At 39.7% G+C, this 23296-nt stretch overlaps 1 protein-coding gene and 1 non-coding gene across 2 annotated transcripts; both read right to left on the bottom strand.

The window, feature by feature from the left end:
* Nucleotides 1-367: 367 nt before the first annotated feature.
* Nucleotides 368-881, bottom strand: LOC118356852 (transcription factor BTF3-like). Its single transcript, XM_035726864.1, has one exon. The coding sequence runs from the start codon at nt 879-881 to the stop codon at nt 393-395; it is 489 nt and encodes a 162-aa protein (XP_035582757.1). The 3' UTR covers nt 368-392.
* Nucleotides 882-1626: 745 nt separating this feature from the next.
* On the bottom strand, nt 1627-1733 carry LOC113921094. The gene has a single exon (XR_003519502.2). It is a non-coding gene; the product is annotated as a U6 spliceosomal RNA (small nuclear RNA).
* Between the last annotated feature and the right edge of the window lie 21563 nt (nt 1734-23296).

The following is a 23296-nucleotide window of genomic DNA, read 5'->3' as shown; positions in this document are numbered from 1 at the left end:
AGTCTCTTGTAGGCTGCAGATAGGGGAGTCTTTTGGAGCACTTAGTCCATTTGCATTAAAAGTAATTATTGATAGGTATGTACTTCCATTTTGTTACTTGTTTTAATTTTTTTTTGTATGTGAGGTCTTTTTTTTTTTTTCCTAGGCAAAGAACTTTATTAACCTTGTTTCAAACTTTATTCCCAGGCTTCTTCAGCTTAATTAGCTGCAAAGAATGAACTGTGTATAAGCAAAAACTGAAAAGAGCTGCAGTGTCCAAGGGGCTTGGGCTTAAAAATATTAGAGATCTAGATTTTATCAGATCCATGAACAAAATTTTAAAAAGCAGTCATAATATAAAATAGCAGCTCCCAGTAACTTCAAGTTTTATCTTCTTCAGAAGTTGACTCAATTCAGTTTGCTTCGTTCTTGGAAGCTTCATCAAAATTCTCCACAAGATCCGGAACTTCATCATCATCACCCTCTCCGGTAGCAAGTGGTGCTTCTCCATCCGCAGATTGTTTGGGCAGAGCTTCAGCCAGTCTTCTTAAACTAGTCAGACTGTCTGCACCAAGTTGGTTTAAGATACTGGGTAGCATTTCTGTCAGCTGCTTTGTCTCAGCATGGCCTGTAATGGTGAAAGTGTTCGCTGCCAGTGATGCCTGAACTTTGGGGTTGTTAAAATGGATCACTGTTCCTTGGTTTGTGAACATATTCACTTCTTCAATACCAGAGATATTGTTTACCCCTAACTTCTTTAAGGAGAACTGAAGTTTTTTATCATCTGCTGTAGCCGTTCTGTGAACCACCTTCTTCTTTCGGCGAGCAGTTCCTTTCCCACCAATGCGCACTTGTGCTTGCAGTTTGGCGAGTTTCTCCTGGTTTATGATAGTGTCTTTCATCTTGTTGGAGTGGAAATGGGACCATGTCGGGGAACAGGGTTGGCGCTCAGGGGGTCTCGGGCGGACCAGCTGAGATTAGGTGCACACATGCGGGGACGCAAGATGGCAGCTAGAGGATGTGAGGTCTTTCTTAAACTTTGTTTTCACCCTAATAATTATATAATTCTGACTAGAGACCAGTGTTTTACTTTAACTTCTGATACCTGTTTGTTTCTTGGAATCATGGTTTTTAATTTTAGTTTGTAGTTTTCAGTTTTAAAAATATTTCTACAGACTTATATACTATTATGAATGTAGTTCATTGGCTTATTTTTGAGGACACTAATGATATTCTCTTTCTTTAATGACAGCACTCTAAATCTCTTTATTAATTCTATTTTACAATCTACCACAGCTTTCTTATTCTTTCTCTGAATTCCTAAAAAAATTTTACATCCAGTTTTATGCTCACCCTTCCCTCTAATCCCACTTGAACCATATTAAGTTAGCCCCTCATGATTTCTTGTCCCAATGGCTGGAATAGATTCCTGGTTTTCTAGCATCCAGCTTATTTGCCCCCCTTCCTATACATTCTTCATCCTACTGCCAGAGTGCTTTTTCTAAAATGCAAATTTTATGATATTGTTCCTTTGCTCTAAACCCCATTGTCTTCAGGATACAACCCAAACTTAGGCCTTTCATCAAATTCTAGTCCAAGAGGCTCCTGTGATGTCTTTGGTTGCCATTAAGTCACCCCTGTCACACCTGTCGGTGCCTCTTCTTCACAAATTTGCGTGTCATCCTTGCGCAGGGGCCATGCTAATCTTCTCTGTATCGTTCCAATTTTAGTATATGTGCTGCCGAAGCAAGCACTGTTGGTGCCTCTTCTACTCCATTGCCTGGTGGTCCCAATCAGCAAGGTCCTTGCTGTTGCAACTTATATCACTCCATCATCCCCTCAATCACTGATGCAGGTGTTTGGTGACATTTTAAGTGCAGATGTTGGTCCTTCTGAAACAGCAAAAGCCTTCCTCCAATTTTTGCAATTCTTTCATTAAATTGTAAAGGGAGTAGGCCATTCTGAGTTACAAACTGGGAGAAACAAGTTTCACCAGGACCATTTGGAGACTATTAGAGTAGAATCTTTGTGTCCTGTTCCAAAACATCTGTTTGTACCAAAACTCCATCAGTGTTCCAGAAGATACCTAACTTAGCCTGAGTGCTCTATTAGTTATTTCCTTTCACACTGGATGATGTTCACCTAAGAGCTAGGGATGCCATTTCTCCCATTGCTGGATCTCTGTATACCTGGGTCAGATTGACAATTCTGAGTGTTTTCATTTCTTTTTGATGGCCCAGAAAATGAGTATATGTTTGTGGGTATAGAGATTATGTGCCACTGATAGTAAAATTTATTTTTATTTTTGTTTTTAAAAACTGCAATTTTTAAACACTGTTAGAGCAGAAGGGAGCTGTGAAGTATGACATTATGGAGTATTTATAATTCTGTCATATTTACAAAGGTAATTTCTTCTCTCTGGAAATCTGGGAGAGGATGGGGTGGAAATCTGGTTCTCCTCCTCATTCCCACCACCTTTTACTTGACCACATGAGTCCTCACAGAATCAGGACTTCTGGTGTACTAGTTTTTTGTTCTTGTTCTATTGTGTTTGTGGTAAAATATACACAAAATGTACCATTTGAGCTATTTAGTGTACATATAATTCAGTGGCATTAAATGCATTCGGTGTGGTGTAGCTATCACCACTGTCCTTTTCCAGAACTTTTCATCATCCCAAACATAAACTCTGTACCCAATAAATAATAATTTCCCATCCCCTACTCCCACCCCAGCCACCACTCTTCTACTTTCTCTATGAATTTGACTCTTCTAGGTACTTCATACAAACGGAATCCTATAACATTTGTCCTTTTGTGTCGGGCTTATTTCATATCACTTCCAGGGTTCATTCATATAGTATCAGAATTTCATTGCTTTTAAGGCTGAATAAACCATTACCCAATATGATAATAGATCATTTGAATACCCTATGACTATTAATGAAATGGAATGTGTAATTTTAAAACTCATAAAAGATATATCCAAGCCCAAAGGAGATTCTACCGAACATTTAAAGAATTAAGACAAACTTAAGCTTAATTAAGACAGTTTGGGACAAAATATTTACAAACTGCATATCTGAGAAAGGACTAGTATCTGAAAGCTATAAGGAATTCTCAATATTCAGCAGTAAAACAAGCAATCCAACTTGAATGTCCACAAAACTCATGAAGAGACATTTCACTGAAAAAATTTATAAGCACATGAAATGTTTGATATTCTTAGTTATTACGGAAATGCAAATTAAAACCACATTGAGATTATCACTATACATCTATCAGAATGGTTAAAATTAAAAAAAAAAAAAAAAACAGTGATACCACCAAATGATGGTGAGGATGGAGAGAAACTTGGATCACTCATATATTGCCAGAGGGGATATAAAGTGACACAGCCAGTCTGGAAAACAATTTGGCAGTTTCTTAAGAAACAAAACATGCAAATACCATATGTCCCAGCATTTGCAGTCCTGGGCATGTATTCCAGAGAAATGAAAACTTATGTTCATATAAAAACTACATAAATTTTCATAGCAACTTTATTCATAATAGTGAAAAACTAGGGGGGGAAATTTACATGTCTTTCAATGGCTGAATGGTTAAACTATGGTATATCCATACTTTGGAGTACTAATTATTAAAAAGAAATCACCGATACATACAACCTGCATGAATTATGAGAATTACACTGAGTGGAAAAAGCCAATCCCAAAAGATTACTTGTGGAATTATTCCATTTATATATATGTAAATTTTTTTTTTTTAAGCAACCTCTATCCTCAACGTGGGGCTCAAACTCGACCTCAAGACCAAGAGTCACATGCTCTACTGACTGAACTAGCCAGGCATTCTAATTTATATACATTCTTGAAGCGACAAAACTATAGAAATAGAGAACATATTAGTGCTTGCCAGGGATTGAGAGGATGAGGGTTGAGGGAAGTAAGCATGGCTATAAAAAGGCAACATGAGGATTCCTTGTGGTGATAAAATGTTCTGAATCTTGATTTTTACCCTGGTGATTATGTTGTACTATGGTTTTGCAAGAAGTTACCATGGCAGGGAGGGGACTGGGTAATGTGTGCATGGGGTCTCTTATTTTTTACAACTGCATGTGAATCTACAATTATCTCAAAAATCAAAGTTTGATTAAAAAATAAAGCTGGGGTGCCTGGGTGGCTCAGTTGGTTAAGCGCTTGACTCTAGGTTTCAGCTCAGGTTGTGATCTCAGGGTCATAAGATTGAGCCCTGAGTTGGGCTCTGTGCTCAGTGCCGAGTCTGCTTGAGATTCTTTTTCTCCCTCTGCCCCTTCCCCCACTTGCATGCACTCACTCACTCTCAAATATATAAAATCTTAAAAAAAAAATAAAGCTGTTAAGCATAAAATATACTGAACAGTTATCTATAAAGTAAAAGTCTAAAGATACTGTCCCTAAGACAGTCCAAGTTTTTTGGACAAAAACAACGATAAATCAATTGCCTGAAGGTGCAAGAGAGAGTGACCAAAAGCAATCAGGAACTTCGGAGTTGGAGGAAGGGACTAGCTCTGTGGGGTCTCCCATTTCTGTAACTTTTACCTGAGGGAAGTCCCTACTTGGCACCAGATAGGCAGGCTAAAACTCCAATAGGAACCTGCAGTGTTACTGGCTTGAAAAACCAGAGTCTGAAGTGGCCACAGCAGCTGGAAATGGACTGAGAATCTCAGAAGAGAGACATAAAGGGATAATCTCAAAATCTGCACATAAATTCTGCCCAAATCTTTGATTCCTAAACTACACATGTGTGAGACAGATCCAAGAAGTTTATCCATGACTAAAAGAACTAAACAGATTTCAGCTGCTGCTAACTGCAGGAGAGTTTGAGTTTGGAGTTTGAAGCAGGCGTAGTTAACTTTCTGTTAAACAATCAAGACTCTTTGGAAGAATAGAATCCAGAGTTTCTACAATGATTATTAATAATGTCTTGAGTAAAATCCAAAATCACTGGATATAGGGAATAAAAGAAAGAAAACATGACTCAGGCATTCGGTGTAGACTAACTTCAAGATTCCCCAGATGTTGAAGTTGGCAAACAAAGATTGCAAAACTGCTGTTATAACTATGCTCAGGGACATAAAGGAAAATATCTTGTAATTGATAAATGAGATATCAGCAGAAAAATCAAAAGTATTTTTTTAAAGATTTTATTTATTTATTTGAGAGAAAGAGAGCATGAGAGGGGAGAGGGTCAGAGGGAGAAGCAGACTCCCCGCCGAGCAGGGAGCCCGATGCGGGACTCGATCCCAGGACTCCAGGATCATGACTTGAGCCAAAGGCAGTCGCTTAACCAACTGAGTCACCCAGGTGCCCAAATCAAAAGTGTTTTAAAAAAGAACCCAGAGGCGCCTGGGTGGCTCAGTCAGTTAAGTGGCTGCCTTCGGTCAGGTCATGATCCCAGGGTCCTGGGATCGAGCCCCACGTTGGGCTCCCTGCTCAGTGGGGAGTCTGCTTCTCCCTCTCCCTCTGCCTGCCTCTCTGCCTACTTGTGCTTTCTCTCCGTCTCTCTGTCAAATAAAATCTTTAAAAAAGAACCCAAATGGAAATTCTGCAGCTCGAAAATAACCTAAATAAAATGATGGATGGACTTAACAGAAAATTGGAGATTATGTAAGAATAAGTGAACATGAAGATAGATGATTAGGAATTATTTGGTCTGAAGAATAGGGAAGAAAAAAGATTGGAGAGAAAGGAAGAGAATAGAACAGGGACTTAGTGACATGGGACAATATAAAAATTTCTAATATATGAGTAATTGGTGTCTTAAAAGGAAAGCAGAGAATGGGACATAAAAATATTTGAAGGAATAATAATAGCTAAAAATTTCCCAAACTTATAGATTCAAGAAACTCAATGAATCCCAATAGGATAAATACAAAGAAAGCCACATCTCTGATATTCTTAGTAAATTTTCTGAAGACCAAAGATGAAGAGAAAAACTTTAAAAGAAGTTTTTAAAAATACATTGTATACAGGAGAATACAATACAAATGACCACTGGCTTCTCATCAAAAGTATTTAAGTATTCCAAAATCTGTGTTTTAGTGTAATTCAACTTTAGCATACTACCAGTTAGAAAAAAAGCAGTAGGACACATGTTCATGATACTAGGCCCTTAACAGAATTATTGGAAATTTTTTGTTTAGTTCCATTGTTCAAAAGAGATCAAAGAACCAGCTACTACATACTGGACTGATGAAAACTTACGTAAGAAAATAAAATTGTGCTTTCACTATATAAATATTAACACGCAAGTTGTCCTACCAACCCCTGAAGAGCTAGAGTAGAAAGGACTGGTAGCAGAGTTTAGAAACAGGATCGCTGATTAAATTGGATTATCATCCTGACAGCCTCTTCTAATCTCTAGTCAATGCTATCTCCCTAGGGGTTTATTTTCTTTCTATTCTTTGGATAACAGAAGTGTTACTTTTCAGGTGATATTGACCTGATCCAGGACTAGAATCAGATGACTTAAAAGAAAATTTTATTACTCTCCTCAGGATCAAGATCAATGTAGGAAAAAAGAAAAGCAACAATAGATATTTCTGAAATTGAAGTGTCATCAGAGACATTCAAACAAATGAATTTATAGAGGTATTTTAAAGCTACCTTCACAATGGTTGGAAAGAAAGCAAAGCAAATAAAAAAACCATAAATCAGAAGTGGAATTGAACATGTTACACTGATTCTTAAAAAACTTAACCTATAAAGATAAAAACATCTTAGGGAACCAAAGATAGAACCTCATAGAATGGCTGTATTCTCAACAACCTTTTACAGTAAAGCTATAAAACCTGATTTTAACAATGGCACTGGATTGAAGGTCTTAAGCCTTTGAATTCTCTAATCTCTATTTCCAGTCCTGACTTGACTTCCTAACTGTAGACTGCCATTCACCACTGCCTCATGCTTAGAGGAAGTATGTTACTGAACAGTATTTTCCTAACTTCAGCCATTCCAGCATTCTTGCCTCATGTTTTGCTGTAACTGTATAATCCTGGTACTATTAGTTTTTATTCATTTTCTGTACTTTGACTCACAATTTTGCTTGTATAAAAGTTGAAATCATAGCTATAGTTGGAAAAGTAGTATCATTAGCCATCAGTAAAATGATAAATGGATAAAATACAACACATGATTATTAAATTCTAATTAGACGCTATTGTCTTCCAAAGCCTGAGACCTGTTCTCTTTTGGATAAAAGGTTATCCCCTTACATAATGATTTTTAAAGGATTAAAAGAGACTTGAGAATTCTGGTGTTGATAATGGCAGAGTTGCCAGTATGAGAATAACTGTCCCAGAGATCACAATTATAAACTCAGGACAAAGTGTAGCCAGACAACTATTTGAAGACTCTGGAGAGGGGACAAAAGCAGGCAGGTACTAAGGGGAGGCTTTCATACCTTAAAAGAAGGGAACTACATGCAGTGGATGAGATCCACATTTATACAGATATTCCCATGTCTAGGCAGCATGGGGCCACCAGAACTCAAGCAGAAATCTGCAGTCTTACTGGCTTGAGGTGTCAGAGCTAAGAAGCTAATGGAGGAACTAAGAGATTGAATACTAAAAAAAAAAAACAAAAACCCAGAAGGATGAAAAGAAAAAATAGAGAAACAAAAAATAGTTGAGATGGATAGAAAACAGGAAAATAGAACTGAATTCAACAAACCAATAATTACATCAAATGTAGATGAACCTAGCACACCGATTAAAAGGCTAGGATTGCCAGACTGATTTAAAAAAAGGAAGTCTAACTGTGCTATCTAAAAGAGACCCACTTGAAGAGTGGCTATATTAATGTGAGGCAAATTAGACTTCAAAACAAAATATATTACCAGAGATAAAGAAGAATATTTTATAATGATAAAGGGATTATCTCACTAGGAAGACCTATCAGTACCAAATGTATACAAATCTAATAGCAGATATCAAAAAAAAAATTTAAGAAAACTTCGACATAACTAAAGAGGAAACTAAAATTCATAATCACATTTGGAGATTTTAACACCCTTATGTCAAAAATTGACAGACCGACATACACACACAACCAAATACCAGGATATGAAGAATTTGAAAAACACTATTCAGCAACTTACTTGACATTTATAAAATATTTCATCCAGCAACTGTAGAGTAACAGAATATATGTTCTTTTCAAGTGCAAATGGAACATTCATCATGATAAATCTTATTTTAGATCATGAAATAGTCTCAAAAATTTTAAAAGAAATCGCAGTTATGTGTAGTATCTTCGCTGACCACAAGAGGATTAAATTAGAAATCAGTAACATCTAGAAAAGCCTCAAATATTTTGAAATTAAATAACACACATCTAAATATTATCCATGAGCCAGAAAAGAAATCATAAGGGAAGAATATTTTGAATTGTATCATAATGAAAGTAGAATATTAAAGCAGGCACAATGAAACTGGCAGTAGAAATCAGAACAGTGATTGCCTTTGGCATGTGGGGTAACTGATGGCATGAGGGATGACATGCTCTCACATTAGCAAAGATGTGACTTTATCAGGATGTTTTTGAGGAGCAAATGATCTCAACCCTTGGGCAATGGAGTCATTATAGCCTATAACTCCTGATACTGTATCTCCAGCAAAGACTTTTTATTGGAACTCCACACTCCCATATCAAACTAGCTGTTTGATGTCGTTTTGAATATAACAAACATTATCAGTCATGGATCTGTTGGCTCCTTAAAATCCATTCATCTTCAGATCTTTCCACTTCAGTAAATACCATCATCATCTACCTAGTTGCTAGCTAATACTCAAGTGTTATTCTTGATTCCTCTCTACCCCTTATTTCTCACATCAAATTGCACCAAATACTATAGATTCTACTTCAACAAGTCCATCACCCCTCTACTTCTCTCCATCTCCACTGCCATCATTCTAGTCTAAACCACCATCATCTCTCTGGATACTCCTTTGATTTCCTAAATTTCCTGTAGATACACAGGAGCCAGAGCAGTTTGTTGTTTTTTTTAGACAAGTGACTTAGATTATGTCATTCTTCTGTTTAAAAAGTCCTTCATTAGCTTTCCACTGCTCCAGGTCCCATATGCTCTGGCCTTTGCCTACCTCCTCCAGTTCATCCTTACTAGTGATCGCCTTGCTCAGTGTGATTCCTCCACAAGAACCTCAGACTCATAACCACCTCAAGGCCTTTGCCCTTGCTATTCCCTCTGTGTGGAATGATGTTTGTACTGATTCCTTCAAGTCTTTTCAGATGTCACCTTCCTAGGTCTTCTATTACATTCACAGAGGCCTTCCCTAAGCCCTATTATTTTCTATTACAATATCCTATCCCTATTTATTTTCCTTACAGTTCCTCTCAGAATCTGATGTTTTCATGGTTATTTAATTAAAATATGTTTCATACCCTACTCCCAACACATACACACACACACACACACACACACACACACACACACTACCTAGAATGTAAACTCTGGGAGAGTAAAGACCCTGTCTGTCTTGTTCATGGCTCTCATCTTAGTACCACGGCTGATGTAGAGATTCAGTATATGTTACCCCCAAATATGCCATTTTGGCATATTATTTTGAATTAAAGGAACTGGAGAAACAGCTGGTGCAGAAAGGATACTCACCCTCCTTTGGCCCCCTGAAAACAGGAGATAAATCCCCTAAAAGGTACCCTCCCTGTACTAGAAGAGTAGAAGACGTCTCCGGGAATTTAGGGCCAAGATGCTGTCCTTGTTATTTCTTCACCATATTATTACCTGTGGCGCAAACCCCTTTGTCTAGTCAGTTCTTCACAAATCCGGTCACTTCTGTCTCATATCCTTGTGGGGCTCCCATAAGTATGAATGTAATTAAATTAGTTTTCCTTCTCCCTGTTAATCTGTCTTTTTATTACAGAGTAGTCTCAGCCAAGAACCTAGAAAGGAAGGAGGAAATTTCCTCCCCCCCTACACTGGCATATAGTAAATGCTGAATGAATTAAGAATACCTGCGTATGCTAGGAAAGCCTATGGAGAGTTTCTTGGTTATACTATTTATTACGTTACTGTTATAATAGTCTCCTTTTTGTTAAAACCTAGCAAGGCTTCTTTTAGAATGAGCCTAGGTTTGTCATTTTGATTTTTCACAATTGTAAAACAGAAGAATTAACCCTCATGGCCTGGGAAGAAAAATAAGTCTTTGGCCTTAGCCTTCGTAGGCTCCTATAGAGAGCGGAAGAGAGAAAATGATGAACAAAGAATGAAGGAGCAATGTGAGGAGACTGAATCATCTCCTTGCTTCCTATCTCTCCTCCACACACCCATCCAGCTTCCTGGCAAGCTACTGTTTTTAATACACACACAACCATATAGTTTCCCTATTTGCAATTCCTCAATGACTCTCCTGAACAAAAATTCAATAATTTCCTTCCAGCCCTGTTACCTATTGGTCTTTATTTCTTTGGCCGCTCCAATGACTCAGGTGTTTCTCATTTCTTCTTACATCTCCAGGATCCACCATTTGTTCTATCACTTGGTATTCTTTTTTTTTCCTTTCCCAACACTGGCTATGGAATGGGTCACATTTCCCCAGGAACCCATAGAGGCCCGAGTTTATAGACAGTCTTCCTGTTTCCACTCTAAAAATGTTCTTGGGGGTTTTGATCTAGGTGTTCTCCTCTATCTACACACACTGGTGGTTGATCACATACAACATTCCTCTCTCCTTTCTCGTTCTTACCCTACTCACCCCTTTTTGGGCCAAGTCTTTAGAGATAGGGTGTCTTTCTCTTTAGAAGAAAGGCTGATAATTCTAGAGGCAGAGTGAAAGTGAACGAAATCCAAGAGTGGTATATTTGTTTATACCTTTCTCCCTACAAGCTGGGCTGCCCTGGAATTGCAAAACATGTCTTAGTGGTGTACTTAATAGACTACAGCGCAGCATGGAATACCTCCTCTTGACCTCCTGCTCTCTTCACTTAGTCTCAGGCTAACTTCTTTTCTCAGAAATTAGGCCAGAAATAGCAGCCAATGAGCAATAGATTCGCTTTGTCTTAAGTGGTTTATTTGCATTTTGAGGACTTCCTTCCTAGGAAATACCTGTCTCAAAGAGCTTTTGCCTCATAGAAGAATGACCTCTGAGAGGTCATTTTCTATCTTTCTAGACTTAGTTAGGTGTTCCTTTTCTGAGTTCCCATCAAGACTATTTCATATCTTAAGACTGTTCTCACCCACATTAAGATGCTTGAGAATAGGGACTTAGCATTCCTGATACCTACGACAAGAATGACAAGGGAGCTTCATTTTTTAGTACAAACTGATGGATTGGTAGTGATTGCCTGGAACATTGAGAATGACCATGATCCTGGGAAAGTAGGGGAGAACAGTAGCCCCTCAACTCTGGCTTAATATGAAAGAATTAATTAATGGTCATTATCGTATATCAGCATTCTCCTTGTGAGCCTTCATCCTGGCTAATAGATGTCTAAGTGTCTTGTGTACCAAAAACAACCCTATGGACCTCAGGCTTTTCTATGGGAACTCTGATTACCCTCCAGCTCTTATAGAAATGAATCTTAGTGCAGCACTCAACACCTGTAACTTCTGACAGGCCTGAACCCTCATCACGACCACCTGGCCAATTTCAGGGCTCCAGATGACACCCTACATCTTCCCACCCTTCACCTACCATAAACAAGAAAGCATACAAATTCTCCTAGTTCTTGATGGCTGATTTCAGTTCATTGGTCTCCAGCTTTGATGCCAAAGCCTTTTGAGGTTCCCACCACACCTGCCTTCAATTCCACTATCTGCTTCCATGGCTCTCATTTACCAGCCTCCAGGTGACCCAGGATTTGCCATTATCCTCAGGAATTTTAGTGCTATGCAAATGATGCATCTAACAGCTTACCACCAGACTCCCTATACCTAGTTCTAATGGTCCCCAAATTCTTCTCATACCTCAAAACTGTTCCATTTGCAGGGGCGCCTGGGTGGCTTAGTTGTTAAGCGTCTGCCTTCGGCTCAGGTCATGATCCCAGGGTCCTGGGATCGAGCCCCGCATCGGGCTCCCTGCTCCGCGGGAAGCCTTTTTCTCCCTCTCCCACTCCCCCTGCTTGTGTTCCCTTTCTCGCTGTGTTTCTCACTGTCAAATAAATAAATAAAATCTTTAAAAAAAAAAAAAAACGTTCCATTTACAGAATGATCAACCTAATGGCATGACTTAAGAACTGTCTCCTGTTCTGTCTCTTGCTTGCTCATGTGCTTACTTGCACAAGGCCTTCTTTATATTTTACCAAAAGCTGCTGTCCTTTTGACAGCTCTTTTCTTGCCCTCAGGCACGGTGGTCATCGTGCTTACACCTTTCCTCTCTGGACTAGACCTCATGGTCCATTGCTTCAGTCTCTTGCTCACCACCAGCCTCAGCTCCTTCCTTGCTTGTGCTACTGCCCTACTAACTCTATAGGCCTTCTCTGGCAGCTGAGCTATTGTTGTAAAACCTCATATGAAAAAACAAAGACTTCATTTGATGATGAGGACTGGTAGCATTCTGAATTTATGATGTATAGTTTAAGATGGATTCTCAGTGCTGCTGGTTAATGCTTTATAGGGTTCCATGTCTGTTCCTTCATTAAATCCCACCAAGGCTAACCCAAACCATTTATCCCTTTCATCACACTACTCATGCTACACTTACCTCCTTTTTTGGCTCAAGATTCTACCTCCTATTTCAGTCAGAAATAAAGACACACTTTCTTGACTGGTTTCCACCTAACACTGCTCATTTATTCTTAATCTCCCTCCTTCTCTTGTTCAAGACTATTTTCCTGTGTTTTTTTTTTTTTAAGATTATTTATTTTAGTAGGAGAGGGGCAGAGAGAGAGGGAGAGAAGCAGACTCCCTGCTGAGCGTGGAGCCCAGTGAGGGGCTTGCTCCATCTCATGACCCTGAGATCATGACCTGAGCTGAAACTAAGAGTCAGATGCTTAACTGACTGCACCATCCAGGAGCCCCACTCTGTGGTTTAGATCAATATTCTCCAGATGTGACTGTAGCTTTAGCAGAGGTCTTGGAACTTGTTAAAAATGAAAGTTATCAGCCCACCCAGACTTACTGAATTATTCCCTTTAGGGATGGCAGGGTATTTAACAAACCCTCCAGGTTACTCTGAGGCAACCAAAGTTTGAGGATCATGGGTGTAGACTTCTTCTGAGGATTTGCTTGTTCTTTCATCTATCTGCATTCTCTTTTTTCACATAATATTTCCCTTTATGGGAATTTATTCTAAGGAAATAATCTAAAATGAGAGCATGTTTGGGGCGCCTGGGTGGCTCAGTCAGTTAAGCTCTGCCTTTCACTCAGGTTATGATCCTGTGGTCTTGGGATCGAGCCCTACATCAGGCTCCCTGCTCAGGAGGGGGCCTGCTTTTCCTTTTCCCTTTGCCCCTCCTCCTACTGGTGCTCGCTTGCACACTCTCTCTCAAATAAATAAATAAATAAAATCTTTAAGGAAAAAAGAGTGAGAATAGATATTAACTCTTCTTTCAGTGTTTGGTAGAATGCACCTGTGAAGCCATCTGGTGCTGGACTTTTCTTGGGAATTTTTTGACTACTGATTGTTTCATTGCTGGTAAGCAATCTGTTTAAATTTTCTATTTCTTCCTGCTTCAGTTTTGGGAAGACAGATGTTTCTAGAAATTTATCCATTTCTTCTAGGTTGCCCAATTTATTGGCATATAATTTTTTGTAATATTCTCTTAATATTTGCATTTCTTTGGTGGCAGTTAATTCTTTTTCAATGGTGATTTTGTTTGAGTCCTTGTGCTCTCTTTTTTTTTGGATGAATCTAGCTAGAGGTTTATCAATTTTGGTCATCTTTTCAAAGAACGAGCTCCTGGTTTCATTCGTCTGTTCTGTTGTTTTTTAGTCTCTATATTGTTTATTTCTGTTTATTTCTGCTCTAATCTTTATTATTTCCTTTCTTCCGCTGGTTTGGGGTTTTTGTTTGTTCTTTTTCTAGCTCCTTTTGGTGTAAGATTAGGTTGTTTATTTGAGATTTGTCTTAGTTCTTGAGCTAGGCCTGTGTTGCTATAAACTACTTTCTTAGAACCACTTTTGCTGCGTGCCAAACGTTCTGGACCAGTATGTTTTCAATTTCATTTGTCTCCATATATTTTTTTATTTCTTCTTTGATTTCTTGTTTGACCCATTTATTATTTAGTAGCATGTTATTTAACCTCCATGTATTTGTGCTCTTTCCAGATTTTTTCTTGTTGGTCATTTCTAGTTTTAGCATTGTGGTCAGAAAAAATGCATGGTAGGACTTCGATCTTTTCAAATCTGTTGAGACTGGTTTTCTGGCCACCTATGTGACTTATTCTGGAGAATGTTCCATATGTACTTGCAAAGAATATGTGTTCTATTGTTTTAGGATGGAATTTTCTTAATCTGTTAAATCCATCTGATCCAATGAGTCATTAAAGTCAGTGTTTCTTTTCGGATTTTCTGTTTGGATGATATGTCTATTGATGTAAGTGGGGTGTTAAGGTCCCCTACTATTATTGTATTACCATTGATTACTTCCTTTATTTTTATTATTTACTGCTTTATGTATTTGGGTGCTCTTATGTTGCATACATAAATATTTACAATTATATCTTTTTGTTGGATTGTCCCTTTTATGGTTAGTGTCCTTTTTTTCCCCTCTTGTTTTAAAGCCTTTTACGGTCTTGTGTTAAAGTCTATTTTGTCCGGTAGAAGGATTGCTATCCTAGCTTTCTTTTCATACCCATTTGGATGAGAAATGTTTTTCCATCCCCTCACTTTCAATCTGCCTGTGTCTTTAGGTCTGAAATGAGTCTCTTGCTGGTAACATGTAAATAGGTTTTGGTTTTTTTTATCCATTCTGTCACCCTGTGTCTTGATTAGAGGATTTAATCCATTTGCATTCAAAGTAATTATTGATAGGTATGTATTTATTGCCATTTTGTTACTTGTTTTATGGTTGTATTTGTAGTTCTTCTGTTTCTTTCTTCCCTTGCTCTCTTCCGTGATGACTTTCTTCAGTGATATAATTGGATTCCTTTCTCTTTACTTTTTGTATCTATTAGTGGCTTTTGGTTTGGGCTTCTCATTATATAATACCTTCTACATGTAGCAGTCCACATTAAGTTGATGGTTACTTAAGCTTGAATCTATTTTTTGCAACCTCCCCACCGCCCTTTATAGGGATTTGGTAGCATACTTTACATACTTTTATTTTGTGAGTCCCTTGACTGCTTTTTAAAGATACGCTTATTTTTACTGCTTTTATGCTTACTTTTATTACCCTTACTTATGGTGTCTCCTTTCCACTCAACCAGTTCCCTTTAACATTTCTTGTAGGACTGGTTTAGCAGTCATGAATTCCTTTAACTTTCGTTTGGGAAACTTTTGAGCTCTCCTTCTATTCTAAATGATAGCTTTGCTGGATAGAGTGTTCTTGGATGTGGATGTTTTCCTTTCAGCATTCTGAATATATATCATGCCACTCTCTTATAGCCTGCACAGTTTCTGCTGCAAAATCAGCTCATAGCCTTATGGGGTTTCTTTTGTATGTAACTGTTTTCTTTTGCTGCTTTTAAAATTGTCTTTTTACTACTTTTTGCCATTTTAATTTCTGTGTGTCTTAGTATGGACTTTGGTTGATTTTGTTGGGGGATCTCTGTCCTCCTGGATATGAGTTTCTCTTTCTTTCTCCAGATTTGGCAAGTTTTCAGTTATTATTTCTTCAAATAAACTTTCTGCCCCCTTTTCTTTCTTTTCCATCTGGGATCCCTATAATGTGAATGTAATGACACTCGATAGTGTCACTGAGTTCCCTAAGTCTGTTCTCATTTTGCATAATTTTTTCTCTCACTGCTCAGCTTGATTACTTTCCATTATTCCATCATCCAGGTTGCTGATTTGCTCTTCTGTTTCCTCTAGTCTGCTATTTATTCCGTCTAGTGTATGTTAAATTTCATTTTTTGTGTTCTTAATCTCTGATTGATTCTTTTTTTTAATCTCTTCTTTGAGGGTCTCACTAATGTTCTCTACTCTCAAGTCCAGTGAGTATCTTTACAATCATTACTTTAAATTCTCTATCGGTCATATTACTTATTTCTGTTTCTCTTAGATCTCTTGCTGTGGTTTTTTCCTCTTCTTTCATCTGGAACATATTCTTTTGTCTCCTCATTTTACCTAACTGTCTGTTTCTGTGTGTTAGGAAAGTTGGCTATGTCTCCTGCACGAAGAAGAGGTTCTGTAGTGCCCTGCAGGGCAGTGTTCCCTGTTTACCAGCACCTGGTGCTTCAGGGGTGTCTCTTGTGCGTGTCGCATACACCCTGCTATTGTGGCTAAGCCTCTTTTTCCTTCAGTCCAGTTGTGTACAGAGACCCTTTGCCTGTTGTAGGCAGGGTTTGGTCTGTGTGGTGTTACTGGACCAGTCTGAGGTTGCCTTGGGCTTGAGTTGAGTCAGATGAGGTGTTTACCAGAGATGTAGTAGCACCAAATTGCAGGGTGCTTTCCCTGTGTTGTCCCCTGAGAAGCTTTCATTGGTGGCCAGGAGTTGCAATCAGACTATAGATGTCTGCCTCCAACCCAGTGCTGGGTCTGAATTCTGAGTGGTGTGTGTGGTTATCTTCCCCTCTTCCCAGGTCAAGAGTCACTTTGGAGTGGTGCTGGTCCCTGTCTGGGCTGCTTGCACACTGCCCGGCTTGTGGCCCCTTTTGAATGGGCTCCATCTGAGGGAATATTGGAGGGGGTGGGTATGAAAAGTGTGTGGGGGTAGGGCAGGCAGTTTTAGTAAGGTTTGTACACCGGTCCTTTGTGAGAGGGGACCTGCTGTTGCCAGGACCAAGGCCCCACAAAGTGCGTGGGTCAGGAGACAATGTGTTAGCAGGCTTTGCAATGGTCTTCTTGGGGAGGGGGACCCACAGCACTGGGACTAAGGCAGGGCTGACTGGAAAGGGCAGATCCATGAAGCCCAGGGCAGGGCTTGGTGTAAAGAAGTTAGGTGGTACATGTAGGCACAGGGCTAGTTCCCACAGGTGGCTATGTTTTTATGTTGGGGTGTCAGGGAGGGAAATGGCACCTCCCTGTTCCTTTGTTCCTGGAGGAGTTCCCCTAGAGATCTCTGTCTCTCCAGGACATGCTCTGAGATTAGTAAATAACTCTCCCTACCATATATCCCAGACATTTTTCAAACTGCTGCTTCTGTGGTATAACTCCGCAGACTATTTGTTGTGTTCTCTTTAAGGATGAGGACGCCATCCCGGCTCTCCCAGAGCTGAGCCCACTGATTTTTAACATTCCACGTTTTCAGGCCTGCTGGTTGTAGGAACTCACGAAATTTGGCCCGTCTGGTGTTCAAAGCCAAAAGTTGTGGGGATTCATCCTCCCCTGTATGATATTCTTCTTCTCTCCCTGCTCCACACTGGCATTTCCTCCCTCCCATGGACAGCCCCGCGGGTCTGCTTAGCTCTCCAGCAGGTCTCCGCTCTTCCTTAACCCTATTCATGTGACCTCTTCTTTACATTTACTTGTGGAGTTTTTCTGCCAGTCTTCAGGTCATCTTCTGGGTCATTTACACTGATGCGAGTGTTATTTAGTAGTGTCTGTGGGACGAGGTGAGGTTAGGGTCCTCCTACTGTGTCATCTTCCCAGCAATCTCTGGTCAAAACATTTTGAAAGCCACTGCTCTGTAGTGAGAACACAGGTGACAAGCTACACTCAGTTTTTCAGAGCTTCCTATCAGCTTTTCTTCCTCACTCTAAAAGATGGCGTTGGAGGAAAGCATGTAAAATGATAGAAACAGACAACTAACAAAAAATAGAGGAAACTTGGTGAAAACAGAGACTCTACATGGAAAAATAAACATTAACAGGAAAAGACTACATTAATATTCTCAAAGGGATGAGGAGATACTAAATGAGGACAGAGTGAACACTCAGAGAACAAGAAAAGGAGAGCCTTCAGAATAAAAAATAAAATTGCAGAAATGGAAACCTTAATATAGGTTTTGGAAGATAGATTTGAGGAAGCCTTGTTTACCTTTGTATCTCTTTCTAGAACCTCATTCTGCATAAATCAAATAATAATTAAAGATCTGTTAAATGACCAAGTGAACTAATGACTATAGAGCACCGAGAGGTTAAGTGATTTGCCCCAGGTCACACAGGTAGTTTTCAGTGCTAGTATTATAAACCAGACCACCTGGCTAATAAATCTTTCTACCATACCAGAAAAATGCAATAAATACCTAAGTATTTAAATATATTTTGTTTTGGGGCAGCTGGCTGGCTCAGTCAGGAGAGTGTGTGACTCGTGTTCTTGGGGCCATGATGAGTTCAAGCCCCATGTTGGCTGTACAGATCACAAAAAAAAAAAATGTTTTTTAATATACTTTATTTTGGGGCGCCTGGGTGGCTCAGTTGGTTAAGTGACTGCCTTCGGCTCAGGTCATGATCCCAGGGTCCTGGGATTGAGCCCCGCATGGGGCTCCCTGCTCGGCAGGAAGCCTGCTTCTCCCTCTCCCACTCCCCCCTGCTTGTGTTCCCTCTCTCGCTGTGTCTCTCTCTCTTTCTCTTTCTCTCTGTCAATTAAATAAATAACTAAAAAAAAAAATCTTAAAAAAAACTTTTGTTTTATGAGGCACATGTTCTGTTTGCCTGTTGACATGTGGAAAGAAGGAGTAGGCTGAGCTGGTGTGACATTTGAACACTGGTGTTTTTATCCGGTTGAGTTGAGAGTATCAGCTTCTCTGTGCCTATGACTTTTGTGGAGTTACTGGAAGTTCGAAGGACGTTATCAATGACCCTAATAAGGAGAGAGCTGAATAGTGAGAAAAGACCAATCTATGGAAACAATTAGACCATTTTAACACTTTATTACATAGTCTCATTAAAATAGTAATAGAATGTAAACATCAGGCTGTCAGTAGTATAGGAATTTTGAGAAAGGAAAATCAAACTCTTTGTGAGCCTGGATCCTCAGAGGAGGCCAGAAAATCGCTTGGGAGGTATTTCCTGCCTGATAATTTCCTCTAGCAGAGAGCTGATGGATATTGTGCTGCCCCTGCAGTCTTTAGCTTAACCACTCTGGGGCTTTCTGGCTGGGCCTACCGTTGGGCCAATTCTGTTTTTCCACAGCAGATGTTTACACCTGGTTAAATATAATCTCCACAGACTGTTACTAACTTTAGACATAAAAAACTCCTACATGACCTCCAACCTGTCACAACCAACAATGTGATTCTTAGAGCTCTGGAAGTTTATTGGAAAAAAAAATTAGACAAAACTGCTTCCACGTCACATATAGCCCATCACAAAATATTTTTGCTGATCTCCATCTTTTTCAGGGGAGTATGGTTATTTTCTTCTAATTTATTGGTATGTAATGTCAGGAGGTCTTTCTGGCTCAGGTTTTTCCCCCTCAATTGCCAAGTAACGTAACTCGTCTTTTCTGGCTTAGAGTACTAATAGTAATTAGGACAGAGGGCATTGCACCATGGAGGTAAAAATTCAAATGAGTATCTTTGAAGCACATCATCAGTATCTTTGGGAGCTGGGTTTGTGGAAAACACAGACTTAAAAGGCAGAGGTTATGATCCTCCGCAGTATCGCTTAAACTGGTAACAGAATCATCGCTGGTGCTGTCGCACACAGAGATCTTTGTTTTGAGTGATTGCGCACAGTGGGGAGGGAAGAACAAAGAATGTCTGAGAAACTTTGTGGCCTTCAATCAGCTCAGCCAGTTTCTAGATAATGGTCAGGGAATAGTTTTGATGTGTCCCCTTGTGGGGTGTGCTTCTGCTGGTCTTCCTCAAGTACTCCCACATGCATGGGGACATCTACTGGGGGAGGCCGGAATAAAGGAGCGGAAACCGGGGATTAAACAAATAATAAGAAACTCAGCATTCAAACACATCTGAGATGACTGAAGTTGACTGGTGGCAGAGCCAACTAGTTATTACTGTAGTTTATTGGAAACTCCCAAACCACGTTTCTCCACAGGAGTGAATAATGTTCTGCCACTCAACTTCCAGTAACATCTGTCATGCAGAAATTACTTTAGAGACTGTCTGTGTATGTCATGTTCTCTTTGCTATGACAACTGTATGCACATTTATTTACTTATTTATTTTAATAAAAGATTTTATTTATTTATTTGACAGCGAGAGAGGGAATACAGGCAGGGGGAGTGTGAGAGGGAGAAGCAGGCTTCCCGTGGAGCAGGGAGCCCGATGCGGGGCTGGATCCCAGGACGCTGGGATCATGACCTGAGCTGAAGTCAGAAGCTTAACAACTAAGCCACTCAGGGGCCCCTGTATGCACATTTAATAGTTTTCTGACAATGGTTATCATTTGAAAGAGAATCCTGCAGGTAGGCAGTTTGCCTTTCTGATGGAGTTGCAAATGTTTGTGGAGTATATTTCACTTTTATTTTAAGATTTTATTCATTTATTTGAGAGAAAGAGAGAGAAGAGAGTATGAGAAGGACAGGGAGGAACAGAGGGAGAGGAAGAAGCGGGCCCCCTGCCAAGCAGGGAGCCCAATGCTGGGCTTGATCCCAAGACCCTGGGATCATGACCTTAGCTGAAGGTAGATGCTTAACTGACTGAGCCACCCAGGCGCCCCTGTATTTCACTTTTATAATATTGATCACATATAATAATAGCTACTTACTGTATGCTGGGCTCTCACTCTTCTAAGCACTTTACCTTATGAGATAGGATAGGTACTATGATTATCTTATTATACTGTGGAGGAATCTGAAAAACAGTGGGGTTAAGTCACTTAGCACATGGTTTGAAAATGGTGAGCTGGAATCTGAGCCAAGGCAGTCTGATTTGAGAGGCCTCTGGCTGTAGCCTTGACAATTTTAGAGCTATAGACTTAGAAGGTAAATGTCAAAAAGCTACGAAAAAAGATTCTAAGATATTGAATCTGAAAATGAACCCTGCCCATAAAGTATTTTATCAGTGTAATTATTTAGGGAGAGCAAGAAGGTCTTTACGAATACAGGTGGTTACTAAATTAGAAGGGTAAGCAGGACAAAAGCTTTGTTATTCTGGGACTAGAAGTAACATATATGATTTGGTAGTCATTTAATCAGCTGCTAGATGAGCATAAACAGTTGATCTAAGTACAGATTTTACATGTTTCACACATAGATATATAAAAAGTACTTTCTTTTTTTAAAGATTTTTTTTTTATTTTATTTGAGAGAGAGAGAGAGAAAGCACATGAGATGGGGGGAGGGTCAGAGGGAGAAGCAGACTCCCTGCCGAGCAGGGAGCCCGATGCGGGGCTCGATCCTGGGACTCCGGGATCATGACCTGAGCTGAAGGCAGTCGCTTAACCGACTGAGCCACCCAGGTGCCCAAAAAGTACTGTCTTAAGAGGTATATGCATCTTCATCATTTCAATAGCAAAGAGTGCAGGCTGGTTCCCTTTCACTGGCAGGGCTGTGTAGGAGAGCTTGTCTTTCGGAGATGTTCATACTTAGCTGGTGGTGGAAAGAACAAGGAGCACTTGCTGTTGTAACTACAGAGAAGAATCATAAACATAGCTACTCCATGTTGAATGCTGGCTCGTGCCAGGCACTTTGTTTGGAGTTGTACACGCATCCCTAATAGTCACAACTCACCTGTGAAGACAGGATTCTTGGACCCATTTTTATAGGTTGGGAATGTGTGTCCAATGTGATATAGCTCCTAAGTGACAAATTAAAATTTAGGGCTGTCTCAGTCTCAAGGATGAAATTCTCAGCTCACATCTGATAGAGCAAGAACTCGGAGATCTTTTCAATAGCAGTGGTATTGATTTGTACTAAGGTTTGTTGGTTACCTTTTGAAGATGCCTGGCTGGAATTAAGGGTGCAGACAGCAAAGTGGGCACATCGTGGGTAGCTGGTATGGTTCCTTCAGAGCCTGGTGAAATACAAAAAGGACCCACCAGGCGGAGGAGAAAGAAAGCTCTCCCTAGTAGGTTTATCTAAAGATATTCAATTGTAATGTTTACATAGGTACATTCTTAACTTAAAAAGATACAAGTAATTCACCCTCATTTTTGAGGTATTAAATGAGCACAACAAGGAGAAAAGACAAAGTGCCTGTTATCCTACTACCCAGAGAGAAACATTTTACTGTGTATCTTTCCAGACTTTTTTCACACATGCACACCTTTTTTTTTTTAAGACTCAGAGAGAGAGGGAGGATGCACACACTAGCAGGAGGGGCAGAGGGAGAGGGAGGGGGAGAGAAAATCTCAAGCAGACTCCGTGCTGAGTGCGGAGCCAGATCTCCTGACCATGATCCCGACCATGAGATCACGACCTGAGCTGAAACCAAGAGTCAGATGCTTAACCAACTGTGCCGCCCAGGCGCCCCGTCACATACACACCTTCAAACTTTTTTGTGCAATGATACCAGATTAGAATCTTGGGATCCATTAAAAATTTATAGAATTTTGCAATTTACCAAGCTACCATGGTATTTAGTGTTTAGGAACGTAAAACTTGTGCCACCGAGTCCCTAATGTACAATCCTTAAAATAGCCAAGGCTTAGAGGCAACAGGTGTATTTCTTCTGGTTGGAAAGTCAATTGGATTATAAACGTTTAAGGAATTTAAAATTTGATCCAGCACTACTACAGCATCATTAAAGCAATATAAAAGCAAAACAAAGAAAAGGGCTGGGGACAATGGTGTTAGCAAAGATGAACAAATAGAGTAAAACAGATATGTAAGGACTCACCTGGGCATTAGCTGTTTTCATCTCAGGCCTAGCCATTTTAATTTGAGTTTTAAGATGTAATAAAATACTAATAACAAAATGATTATCGCTATAATTTATTGAGCCCATGGTGGGAGCCAGGTGTGAACTGAACACTTTACATATATACCCTTTTATCTTTTAAAGATAACTTATTAAAGGGGCGGCTGGGTGGCTCAGTTGCTTAAGCGTCAAACTCTTGATTTAGGTTCAGGTCATGATCTCAGGGTCCTGGAATTGAGCCCTGCATAGGCTCCACATTGGGTGTGGAGCCGGCTTAAGGTGTTCTCTCTCTCCCCCACCCTCCGCCCCTACCCTCGCCTCTCTCCCTCCCTCTCTCAAAAAAAAAAAAAAAAAATGCTTATCTTATTCTTATTTTGTAGTAATCTTAATGAAATAAGAGCTAAGGACTTTGCTTTCAAGGTGATATAGGGGAGGAAAAATAATTTTCTCTTTACCCTTCTGAGTTCTTGGCCGAGACCTCCCCCCCACAACCCCC

Source organism: Zalophus californianus, chromosome 3, assembly GCF_009762305.2.
Source record: "Zalophus californianus isolate mZalCal1 chromosome 3, mZalCal1.pri.v2, whole genome shotgun sequence".
NCBI lineage: Eukaryota > Metazoa > Chordata > Mammalia > Carnivora > Otariidae > Zalophus > Zalophus californianus.
Note: the sequence above shows the minus strand (reverse complement) of the source record. Positions and strands in the feature narration are given on the sequence as shown.